The sequence below is a fragment of the Phaenicophaeus curvirostris genome, chromosome 1 (assembly GCF_032191515.1).
Source record: "Phaenicophaeus curvirostris isolate KB17595 chromosome 1, BPBGC_Pcur_1.0, whole genome shotgun sequence".
Lineage (NCBI taxonomy): Eukaryota > Metazoa > Chordata > Aves > Cuculiformes > Cuculidae > Phaenicophaeus > Phaenicophaeus curvirostris.
This window is the reverse complement of record NC_091392.1, coordinates 41,395,132-41,408,421: the sequence shown is the minus strand read 5'-3', so window position 1 is coordinate 41,408,421 and position 13,290 is coordinate 41,395,132. Positions and strand designations below refer to the sequence as shown.

The 13,290-nt window shown below is 38.5% G+C and overlaps 1 protein-coding gene across 3 annotated transcripts in view; it reads right to left on the bottom strand.

The window, feature by feature from the left end:
* Positions 1-1,652: 1,652 nt before the first annotated feature.
* The window catches only part of LOC138719554 (putative RNA-binding protein Luc7-like 2), a 37,644-nt gene continuing 26,006 nt past the window's right edge, over positions 1,653-13,290 (bottom strand). For all 3 annotated transcript variants that reach the window (XM_069854875.1, XM_069854863.1, XM_069854870.1), the window contains 5 exons: positions 12,204-12,380; positions 9,835-9,926; positions 9,042-9,071; positions 8,050-8,244; positions 1,653-2,572 (listed from right to left, as the gene is read on the bottom strand). In XM_069854875.1, coding sequence (XP_069710976.1) covers positions 2,380-2,572; positions 8,050-8,244; positions 9,042-9,071; positions 9,835-9,926; positions 12,204-12,380 — 687 coding nt within the window. In that variant the 3' untranslated portion in view covers positions 1,653-2,379. The remainder of the gene's footprint in view (positions 2,573-8,049; positions 8,245-9,041; positions 9,072-9,834; positions 9,927-12,203; positions 12,381-13,290) is intronic.

Genomic DNA, 13,290 nt, shown 5'->3' with positions numbered 1-13,290 from the left:
CAATGAATACCTCAGTTTTATACTCCTGGAAATTCAGGTAGCTTAGTTCCGATTGATGGGTGGAAGATCCTTCCTCACTTAGGCACAACGACTAAAGCAGTCTCCCTTTCCGGATGCTCCGGATCTCCTGCATCAGAAGCATGTTTCATCAATCACCTTGATTCTCTCCCTAACTGCACTCCAGTCCTCATTTCAGACAAGTAGTTCAGATTATTTTATCAGGATACCAGAGGTAAGACTTACCTTCCCTTGGCTTAACATTGGTGTGGTTCTTGGATACTATGATGCTCACCACCCCATGAAGATCTTAAATAAGGAAAAGCCCAAATTCAATCATTCTTGCATAATTAAAACTTAATGGCATGTTATCGTGAATTTGCTAATAACAAGCCTAAAGCAGTGTTTTGTCACAGTATGCAAATTCCCATCCCACCTCTCTTTTACAATACAGAAGCTATAGCTGCTCACTGCAGGGGAAGACAGGCCCTCAGTATTTCTGGAATATTTTTATTCCAGAAAAGGATTCCAAGAGTTACCAATCTACTCATTCTGCTATGTAAGATGCATCTAGAAACAGTTGTTCACCTTTTGTCACACTGCTGAATTCCATTAAGAGAGGTGAGGCAATAGATGTTAGCAAGCACTTTACAGCATGCTGATACCAGAGGGACAAACACTGGTAATGGGCATTGTTCATCAGGCAGCTGGGCCACACAGGAAACCTTAAAGCATTCCCAGGAAGATATTAATGTTCAAATTTCAAGTGGGGAAATAAAAAAAGCACTAAGTAGTTAGTCATCATTTCGGACCTTAAAATGACATTAATTCCAAGTGGAGGGTATTTGCTGTTGGACACAAGTCCTTGTTCAGATGTAGAGGTCTTGTTTGAGCTTTCACTGCCAGCCAAAACACTGTTGAGTTCTCTACTGTGTTAGAATTATCACTTGTGTTCTGACCATGCTGAAGAGGCTACAGAAGAGACACCGAGGAAAAAACACTCTGTGAATTTATAGCAATATTATACACGTATAAACAGCGGGCCTACAGAGGCACTTGGGCTAGGGAGACACAGAGTGTCAGCAGAAGCTGCTGAAAACACCAATAAATCATTACATAGACTGCCTCTAAGCATCACTGCTGAGTACCTCAGTGGTGCTGCCTCAAGGACAACTTGCCAACCTCTAAATTCTTCTGAGTGCGTGTAGGGCTTATCTTAATTTATAAACCCCTAAGCACTTTCAATGTGACAGTCAACAGCAGCCCCTTTATTTTAAGGCAGCTTGTACCTAAATGAAATACCAGTTTTTGAAACTGAAGTCATTAAGGTTGTGCCCTGATGATTATGATTCCATGTAGTTTTGCTTTTGAGGATCTTAGGAGTCAGAATTGTTGTCTCAACGACTGCTGTTCCTAGAGCACATGTGCCTGCTAAAAATTCTTAATAAGCAAATGACAGTTTTTAACTGACTGCTGCTAAGTAACCACCTAGTGACCAGTACATCCTTCTCAAGTTATTAGACAATGTAGTTTCCTTTTTTATTTTTTTATTTGTTTTTCCTTAATTTTTGTTTGTTGTTGCTGGTTTTTTGTTTGTTTTTAATACAATTAAGGATGTGCCGTTTACACCCCACAAGAAAAAGCAGAAAGAGTCCTTATGGAAAAAAAACAAATATATTGAACACATACCAATCAAATGGTACAGATATGGGACTGGCTTTGATTTCAAAATTTAAGTAGAAATAAAAAAGATGTAATGCAACAGCTGTTCAATTTCCAAGTCTAAATAGGCACTGTAAAAAGACATTTCCACTTTCTCCAGCACACATTCCTGTCTAAATGCTCCCACTGTAATCAACTCCTAGGTTCCCAAACAACAACAAAAAAAATCACTGGGAACATAACCTTAGAGTAAAGTCAATATCCATCCACCCACCCTCTTACAAAAAAAGCAAACAAAAAAAATCCCTCAAAATACAACCTTTCAATGCTGCTGTTTTGACTGGAGCAGAATTGGAGAATTTATAAAGGTTCAAAAGCACCCGAGGCAAGTAGTACAATATAATTTGTTCACTAACTTGTACTGGAAAGGAGATTAAAAACATTGAGATCTGCATCTTGGTACATAAAACTGTTGTCCTGAATAAAGAGAAATCTTTCAGAAAAGTTTTACAACTCGGTGGAAGTCCAGGACTCAGCTTTAGGCATCATTAATTCATGGGGTTTAATTCTGACTTGGTTATAACCATTTTTATACACTGTACATCTACCCTAGTTGGATCAGTGTCTGGAACTCTCACTGGTGTCCCTTTGAACAACTGTAAACTAAACCATAGTATGCAACTCCATAGGAAGCTAGAGATCAGGTGAATATACAGCCAGTTATATCTCCCCTGCTTCACGCTCTTCTGAACTCCTCGGGTCTTCCGACCGGCCGTTTGCACTTTCGTAAGAACGTTTCTTGTCTTTGAAATCTCGCGGTGACCTCTCTCTTGAGCTTCTATCTTTATCACGTGATGTTCTATCACGATCTCTTGAACGTTCTTTGTCTCTGGAAGACCTTTCTTTTGAGGATCTGAAAAGCGCAGCAAATTTGAGAGTTCAAGTCAGTCACAAATCTGTAGCATTTTATTTTTATATTTTTCTTCTTTTTCCAACCAACTTTAGATTTATATAAATACAAGTACACAAGAAGACATGCGAAGTTGTTCTACTTTTCTCCCTTTCCTATTTCCAGTTTCAAAAGACAAATATTGAAAGAGGCAGAATTTAATCGACATCTATCACAGAGCTCATTTTAAGGTCAATGTCCTTCACTCTTAGTTTCAACCTCTGTCCTTAAGCCTGTATTAACAGAAGTTTAATTGGTATTTCTCATCTGTAGTGTCTAGATTGAGAAGAATGTCTAGCCCAACTTAGAAGTCAAAATCAGAAACCTGAAAAACATGTTTTCAAATGGGAGTTCGATTAAAAGCAGGGGGAAATTAACTTGAGTAATTCTAGAATGAGTCTATTACATGACAAAACCCAGATCTGGAATCTGTACTACAATTAGGTTTTGTTAGAAGAATTATCCCTTGTGTCATTCTGCGATGTTGGGGTAGTGTTATTTGAAGACATTTTACTCTGATAACAGGCATCTCCAAAACTTTTACAATGGAGCAATAGAAGAGCTGTTCTGTTAAACAATCCACAGTTTTAGATTAAATGAGCCGCCTGCACCGGAAAAAAACCCAAACAGATTAGACATCCTCCTCTATATTCCCTCACAGAGTGCACTGAAGCCTGTTGAAAAACATTACATATTCATTTAAAGATGTACTGCAATCAGAAAAGAGTCTAATCCATACCTTCATAGACACAAACCATTAGCATGCTACAAAGCCAGCCACTACTTTCTTAGTCAAAAAATCTGGTGTACTGGACAGCGAGCCTGTACTCCTTCTACTTACAAAAAGTTACTGTCATCACTTCAAGCTTCAAAGCTAAAGTCTACAAAAGGGTCCTCCACTAATTTCCTTTTATAAGCTTAAAGGAGTGACCTTCACTTTAGTTCCACAGCTGGAAAGATTATTTTCCCTACAATACGCTGTTTTGCAAGACTTTGTGTTTGCAAACACCGAGATCCACAGACATTATTCATATTCCACAAACTACATGCCAAATAAGAAGAGGAGCGCCACGCAAAAGAAGAAGTTAACACTGGCATTAGTACAGCTATAGCACAAGTATTTTGTGCTGCAAGTCCCCTGCAGAAGTAACAATGCTTCCAAACTGATTGACTCAGGCTAATTCTAGTAATTAATCCTATTACAGAGCAGGCAGGCAGATAGGACATGATGCCATCCACAGCTTGGCTTTTCATTCAATGCATTCTTGAGGGAATGCAAGACACAGTAGTCCAGCTGTGCCATCTCTCCACAGGAAGTCTCTAATCAGCTGACAAAAAGGAAGACTGGCTTTAATGAATCACAGCATACTGATGTGCAGGTTTGGAAGGCTTTAGAACTAAAATACCATTCCTGCCTTTCCTCAAAGGCAGGTACAGTCGTTAGAACCAGAACCCCTACTAGACTTATGTTCTCTAGAATGCTTAGAAAGCATTGCTTCCTGATCTTCAGCAGAAACCACCCCCTTTACCAGATATGCAGGCAGCATCCACACAGTCACATTCACCAACTATAAATAGTGCTAAAATACATGATACTCGTTCCAAGACAGGATCTGTGGATGCTTGCACTGGGTCTGAGGACAAAAAAAAAAAAAAAACCCAAGAGTCACCTTGGACAAAATCCCTATGACAGCCTTGGCAGTCTGGGAAAATCCTAGAGCAGCTCGTCAGATCCAGGAAAGCAAGGCAAGATGTAGCCACAGTTCCAAACCTCCCAGAGTGTGTTTGACTGAACAAGCCTGTGCTTCCCCAACACCCAGCTTCAAATGTCTGCAGTGTAGATATCTAAGAAATGGACACTAAGGTATAATTTTGTCTTATCTTAAAATAGACTCAAAATTATGTCAGATGAGTCTAATGAGACTCAAGATTTACATCTGACCTAGTAATCTAAAGCCAGGTGAAATGAAGCCCCATCTTAGGACTTCAGGTACTCCGTCCATACAATCTCTATATGGGAGTGCACTGGCCCTTGTCACATGAACTCCTGCAATGACATAAAAGATGATTCATTTTAGTTATTTGGAATTTATAGCTAATAGCAAGGAAAAACAGGACTTTATTTAGACCTGCTCTTGATAGAGCAGTAATCCAAGCCTGGGTAGATCTAGAGTTCCTATTACCTCAGGCGCGTTGCCGTTATTACCAGATGGGATCCCACTATCTTAGACACATTTGTTACTCTTGCCAAATACTTTGCATATGTTCAGTTGTGCCCAGAGTATGGAGCTCCACTCCTTATAGTGATAAATTAGAAACAAGAACCCAGAAACAAAAATCCATCAATCTGCCTATTCATAGGGTGAACAATGATACAGGTTAAAGAAAACTTTTTTCCTTACGAATGTGTATTTTAGAATTTTCTCGGATACAGCAAACAATAAACATCCCTTTACTTTCAGAATGCAGAAGTATCTGAGAGGTGGCAGCTTTTCAGTTTATGCAAGAAGCACTTCAGGAAAATACTTTCTGTAAAGGGTGGACAGGAAAAGAAGAAGGAACTGCATGGTTTGCTGCAAACAACACCACTAAGGACATGTTTGCCTATGATAATGTCATTATACAAAACAAAATGGGAAAATTACTTCCAGGAGATGCATATCAAGAGTTTCTCCAGTAAGGAGTCTAATTGTCTAGTATGCTTACATATCAAAGCCATAATGGATGTGATTAAAACTGAAAAAAAACAGACACATGAATAGCTTTTACAGCAGGATTCAACAGTCTACAATAACTGTATTTTATAGTATGTTAACTAAGTCTGAAAATCACTTTGACGGCTTTAGGCTCAAATAAAATGATGCAACTGCTCCCACTTCGCTACTCCAACTCCATGTTTCTCTTAAGGCCCTAGAATTAGTGGCACCATGGGCTGCCACTGCTGCAGCTTTCAGCCATCCTTCTGTTCCTTCTGGTGTCACACTCTGCTCTTGTGCAAGAGTTTGGCAAAAACACAGTGTTCTCAGACCTCAGTTAATTTGGTTATTCAAAGCCACAACGCTACTACTCCTTCCTGAAGTCGTTAATTTGCTGGAGTGTCGCTTTTATTTTCCAGAGTATTCTTGGCCAAAATTCTTTGAACAACTGAATGTTTTGAGCTTAATGAAGACAAGATTTTATATCAGGATTTTAAGAAATTCCTCAAAAAAACCCAACAAAACCCAAACCAATTTAAGAAATAGGATTTGGCAATGAGAACTTCCCTGGTCTAGAACAATTTCTCAGGGACATTTGAGCCTACACGTTCAGGTTTATTTTGGATTTTGTCATCAACAGTGGTACGGGTTTCAACAGAAAGACTTCTCCCTCATGTGAAAAGCAGCTCTAATGGCTAGCAGTACATCTCTAAAAAGCAGGTATCCAGCCAGCCACAAGTCCAATAGCCATCCTGGTTCCAGTGCAGCAAGGTCACAGATCTAATGATTCTTTAGTCTCTTGGAAACACAATATACATAGATTAAGAGCAAAAATTTTGCTCTACCTCAGAGAAATAAGAGGTATCAGATTATAGTGATGGCACAGCAATTTTTCCCCTCAAGTTAAGAGTAATGCAAAACTCTTATTTGTATCAAGGATTCTCCCAACACAGGTGTGCCTCATTGCTTCAGGGCTGGAGCTGACATCAGAAGAAATTTCCAGTACTGAATACCATAAGGTTGAAATCTTGTGCCCTGAAGTACATTGTATTTTTTGTTGAAATCTTGTGCCCTGAAGTACGTTATATTTTTTAACTCATTCACATAAAGCAAAGCCTGAAGGGCTTATTTGTTGATAGCAGCTTGCAAAAGGACACTGACCTGATTTTCAAATCATCTCGTGCTTTTTCAATTCACGTTGAGAAACCTAGACTGACAGGTTTACTGCTATACGGACAGCATCAATGGTCCACACTATTTCCTTGTTCTTGCACATTTCTTTGTTCACATACAGAAAACAATGCATCATTTGGACTGTGTAGTTCATATTGGGAAGTTTGAAAAACTGTGATGACAGTCCTGGAACAATCAATCAGTATAGTTTCCTTGGAACGACTGAAATTAAGTCTTGCAAGGCTGGACTTGAAAGTTGAAGAATTAAAGGCAATTTTAGCATATGCTCCTATACATAAATTCATCCAAGTTAATAAATACGGTGATTCAGAGGAAAAATGTCTATTTTAAGACTGAAAACTTCCACATTTGAAGACTTGCTAATCTGCCTTTGTGAATGCCTTGAAAATGCAAGCCCTTTAGCATAACTGAAAACAGGTGACAATCAAGATGAAAACTGCTGAGCCCAAAACATTGAGACTTTATGACACTGAAGAATTTTCAATACCAGACACTGATTATATCAACTATAGTGCTGGGCATTTAAGTTTTATCTTTCTGCAACAAGAAAAAGGAAACAAAAGACGTGGACCAACCCTCTCTTCTATGCTCTCTTACAGAGCACAATGGGACTACAGTCACCTACACATTTCAGGAAAACAAAAAGCTCATTTTGAGGGCAAAGAGCCCAGGAGATATGTGAACACATTCAACACATTTCTCCCTCCTTGGTGATTTAAATCCTAAAATCGTTTGAATTATAAACCTGGCATGTGAAGCCACTTCAAAAGCAGATCTTTTCTCTTCTTGCAAGTCGACAGTCTGTCAGAGTTTTAAGTCTGGGCACCCCGCCCACCATACTGCACTCAAATCTGTGCCACGGTGGCTGTTCTATACAAGACAGGAATCCTGGTTATAAGCGGACCTCCCTACCAGATGCCTCGTTGTGCAAATTCCAAGACTCTTCTACATTATGCTTACCTCACTCATCTAAAATAAGCCAGCAAATCCTCGGGAGCAGACAGCAATTCCATCATTCAAAAGCAACAGCCCCAGTCTGCTCTCTGCAGTAATCCTTCAATGAGGGGTTGAGACACTTTATTTGCAAAGCAACATCTCCAGATGCAACGCAACAAGTTTATATTCAGGCATATCTAAACTTGTTTTTCTCTGGCACAGTACACAATAGACAGGCTCCAGTGCTGGGAACAGGAGCCCAGGGGAAAAAAAAAATGGATGACACTAAGACAACTGCTGATATATCCCTGGCTTCAAAAGGAGATCAACTGTCTCACTTTGTAGACTGCAGAAAGCTGACAGTATTATCAACCTGACACCAATACCTTATGTTGCTCCTTGAATAATACAGAAATAATACATAACCCTATTATTTTCACTAAAAAAAAAATCACTATTGTATATCAAGTCATAAAAATGCTAAAGGCGTAACTGAGACCTCAGACAGTCTTAAAATGTGTTTAAATTACTGAGTGCTAAATGTAAACTCAATTTAGTGTGAAAATTCTCATCACGCATCTAGGAAAAGTCACTTATTCCTAGGCCAACATTTACCTCTTTTTGGAGCTGCGCTCTCGGCTTCTCTCCCTGGAACTATGCCTGCTTCTATGATGGCTGCGACTCCGGCTGCGGCTGGCAGAGCGAGACCTGTGACGATGGCGTTTCTCACGGGATTTGGAGCGAGTTCTTCTCTTCCGTTCCCGGGAGGCTGAGCGAGACCGATGCCTGCGGCGATCTCGGGACCTAGATCTAGGAACAGAAAGGACTTAAACCAGACGCTACATTCACCAAGCTACTCTATCAGTGTACTTTGAATATTATGCACTCTAAGCATAAGCAAATCTGTACAGAGAATGGTCTGCAGTGTTCAGAGCTATCGTATTGTCCTTTCACAGGAAAACAGAGAGGGGAAAGTAACATTAGAAATCCTACAAACTCCTCTTGTGACTAAAGCAGACAATTTTACAGTTAACTGATGACTGCATGCATGGTTTCAGCATAGCTAATTCCAGCTGCTGAAAGGAATTAAAAATATGGAAAAATCTGCTTTTTTAAATTTTAAAATCTTGTCTTTATCAGGCAAAGTTATAGAACTTCGTGATGCAGTGGCAGGGATCATCTGCCAGAGCCTGTGTATTACGATGTTCTAAGAAAACAGGAAAATATCCTTTCCCTTTAACTGTGCAGTTTAGGATCCTATTGATAGGTCACCTGTTCAGAGTTTACCCAGCATTTAGGATTTAAAAAACACGGGTTTTCACCAAAAAGTATAAACCATAAACTTCTGCTATGAAGAAAGAGCAATTCTCTGTGTTCTAAGCATTATCTGGAACAAAAAGTTGTATTGTAGTAGCCACAAAAATAAGACTACATGTACAAACTCAGTTGCATAGTGATAAATACTGTATGGACACACAGAGTGTAACAGAATGGTTTGTCTGTAAAGATGGACACCTTAAACTAATAGTGCTAGACAAACTTATAATGTTCCAGCTAGGGAAAGACTGGCTTCACAGATGGCATTCCTTGTCTGCAGATTTAAATACCTTTTGGCATGCTTGCTGTGGGATCTGGACCTGAAATAAATGGAAAAGAGTAAATACATTTTTGTTACAGAATCTTACCAAACACAGTACAATTTAGTAATAACAAACCAAACTAGTTGACCATTACTGTATTTCTTATTTTTACTAGCAACCGATTTTGAATTTGTTGGGGTTTTTTATTTGTCTTTGAGCCCACCATACTACAAACCCAAAAGAATAACTAATCTGTTTTGTTTTTTTTCCCCTCCACCCCTTCCACAGAAAAAGCTTACAGTTCAAGTCTGAACTCCTGTATTTCTTGTCAGACAAGTACCAACAGACTGCAACAGCTTTGCAAATTTGCATTGTTCACCTCTGAAGCTGACACAGCAGCAGAACTGCAGTTCCACTCTAGCCCCACAGGCCCAGAAGCAACTATTTCAAAGAACAGGGAATTACTTTCCTCAGTCATAAACTCAACTGCTCACTCCCAATAAGGAAAATTTCTAACATTATAAAGAAAATATCTAACGTTAATGGATGTTAGGAACTCATGTGTATAAGCTCACATTTGTCAGGTCTCAAAACAAGGTACATGCCTGAAAATATGCAGACACCTGTAGTTTTTAAAAAGGCTTTCTATGAAACGATTCAGGTTTTAAGAGTCAGAAATGAAATTCACTTTCAATCCTCCTAAGTCTCCCAGGAAAGCAGACCAATGTGATTCTACAGATTTAAAAATGTGTTTAAACTACAACATTATTTCCCCATTAAATCAGGTCATTATGCATATGCAATTAAAATAGATTCCTACCTCCTTAGTTTCTCCCTTTCTTCTCTTTCTCTCTCCTCTCTACGTTTCAGACGTTCCTGATTTCGTTTCTCCTGTTTATCAGCCACAATCCTCTAAAAGCAAAAGAATATATTCATTAAGTTACATTTCAAAATTTCTCAGATGAAGGTGCTATAAAAATAATCTAGACAGTTAAAATTCAGTTCATTCCCTCATGTTTATTCCCTTTCCCTTGTGTATATTATTCCCTCTCTCTTCCTCAGTGAGTATATATGCATTTTTTTCTCCAAGAAACCAAGGTTATTGCAGAAGAGCTGCAGCAAATAGATGGGCGTTATACAGAAACCTGAAATATATAGTTATATTAAGTTTTCCACAAAGGGGAATTCAGAGCAGTAAGTCATGCCTTTAATGTGAGAGTTTCCATGCCAATCCTATCATATTTTGGCCACTGGGGAAAGGTAGAAAGGAATCAGAACTGGGAGAGTTAATTGTTTTATTAACTCCTTCAGTTATGCTGTGACAAAGAAATTCTTAAGTCTTAAAGGACTTGGTTGAGCTGATACCTAGTTTTGAGGCTACTTATTTCTGTATTGTGAACATGAGACACAATTAGAAAGGATGCTACAGCTGACAGCCCCCAGGTTGCACTCACTACTACTGGGGACAAGGCACGCTCAGTAGAGGGCCCTCAGATGTGGAACTCACAACTGGAGATCTGGCCAAACCCAAGTCTCGCCACCTTCTGGACATGATGCAAGAAATTCAACTCTTTGTAAAGACCTTCTTCTGAGATGTGGAATTGCCCCAGCAGCATCTTGATTAGATCTCTGAGGAGAGCTCTGAGGAAGGAGGGGATAGTTATTGTTTTCTTCTTTTGTTAGCGAAGTACTTCAAAAGATTATTTTATTGATGCTTTGGGAATGGGAAATAATTATCCATGCATTTTTTTTCTGAATGGTGTAAATAACTGGTTACTATTTCAACCCTTTATATCAAATTGTATCTATATTTCCCTGTATAATACCAGTAATTTAATTACAAGCAAGGTTTCTTGCTCATGTGACTCTCTGCATAATTTCATGGAAGGATAAGAGGAAGCACACATGATCTGTTCTAGCCCTCCGAGGTTAAAGTTACAGCAGCTATATTTAGGAGCCTAAATTTTCAATACAGGCAACGGAAAGAGTTGGGCTTTCTGAAGGGTAAGTCACAGTATCCATGCAAGACAGCTGGAATATTACCAAATATAAGCCAAGACAATTTACTCAAATTCAGTAGCGTGTTTTCTACTTTAAGGGATCAACCCATTTAGCTATTATCTTAGTGATTTCCACAGTTAAATGATTAACTAAGCCTTGAGCTCCATCATCTGGGTATTAACATCATAAATGGCATCAGTATCCAAATCAATCCTCTTAAATATCGAAAGTCTAGAACATAATTCCAGTAAGTCTTTCCTACAGCACATGATTTCTGGTCAAGACAGTGTTGTTTAAGGTAATATTCCAACTGAATTTCAAATCTTCATGCTATCTCAGCATGCAACCTCCATGTAACTATTATTTTAACTATTATTTTATTTATTATTTATTAGCTGGATGTCAAGATATACATCTTTTTTGTAATCTGACTTTGGATAGCTACAGGCTTGAGTTGTTGGAACTTATTTTCACCAACTGCCAGTTAAATGTAAAAGCCTTCAAAAATTACTTAAAAAAATAAATAATTTTTAGTTGTTGGTACCTACAGAAAGAAAGTTCCTTCCTAATCCCTATCTGGATAAAATAAACAAATTGGCTTTAGTCCTTCACCATACAGCAGACTATCCAAGCGTTTCTGTAGATCTTTTTGGAAAACTTTGCCACGTGTTACCATCCTCCTTAGGTACTCATACCAAAACTGAGGATTTCAACACCAGCCCTATTAACAATTTATCCCAATTAAATAAACAAAATATCACTCACTCAGACCTACATGTTCTTGTATTGTCAAGAGTCTCATTATTACTTTCAGCCAATCAACTGGCTAAAAGTCAAGTCAATTTGACTGTCTCCTACGATTGCTAAATATGTTTCAACATCACTGTCATTCAAAATACAGTTCTCCATTTTACAAGTGGAATCGCGCTCTTTGTTCCCAAGATGCACCACTCTGTACATGTGTTTTAATGTACCTCAGTACAAAAGAGATCATCTCATCAAATTATCCAGATAACTGACACTAAATTAGAGTGTTCAGTGCTTTGTAGACTAATGCAATCCCAAATTTTAAGGTAATATGAAAAAAATTCACAGGCTCAGAAAGAAATATTCCATTAAGGTTGCCTGGCAAATAATTTAAGTAGGAACACACGCATATACACACAGAAAAAAATAACAAGTATTTACCCTGAGTTCCTCAAGCTTCTCTCTTATTTCAATAAATCCTAAATGCAGTTTTCCTCCAAAGTGGTCAGCAAGTCGTCGGTCATTGTCATGAAGACCAAGATAAGCCGAGCAAACTTCACAAACCCGGAGCTTTTGCTGCTGAAAGCTGGAGGCAGGCATAGAATTCCTGTATACTTCCTAGAAAAGAAACAAACAATTTTCTGTTACTTCTCAAGGCACAGAAATACAAGGAAAACATTCTACCAAACCGATAACAGAATTCAATGTACACCAGCACACCCTTTAGTTAATTCACACTATTCATACAACTGCCTCTTTAAGAGACAAGGCAGGTTCTTTATTTTGAAAATCAGATATACTTAAAAGCAGGACATGAGCCACCGTTTTTGCAAATTAAACAAGGTAGCTGTTATTATCTTTACTTCAGATCATACTGCTTATAAGGATGAACAAATTTTTCATATGCAACAATGAATACGTGCTAACAGTACAACTACTATGTTAACATATTATGAAAATACTACACCAGCTTTAATTCTGAACCCAGTTTAAAACAACAGTAGTTTCATGAAAAACCTACCTAAAGTTTAGACACTAATTAGAGCAAAATTAATCTACTCTCAGATGACAGACAAGCAAGACCACCAGCAATCCCTCTGGCACCATTAAAACAACTGCAGATGTTTGCTTTTGTAAATGCAAGTATATTGGTGAAATGAGATATGGAAAATCTCTTGGTGAGTCCTGCCACCTGAACATTACAATTAGGACCGTTTTGACTTGCCTGATACACAAGCCACTGACTAATTATCTTTCAATGAAGACAATGGTTCGCTTCACTGCAGCTTCCCAGTACAAGCCTCATCAGTGCACCATGAGGCACAACAGGGTTGCCACAGCAAGAGCTGTGAGACCCATCTAGATAAGTCAGTCCAACAAACACAGACACAGCGAACACAGCTACAATTGGCCAATACAGCTAAACTAAGAAAAATGCACCACCTGTGGAAGTGAGTATAATTGTAATGATATAGTAGTGTATTTAAAAGTAGAAACTGTAACTGTACAGGATGCTGCCAAGTGAATT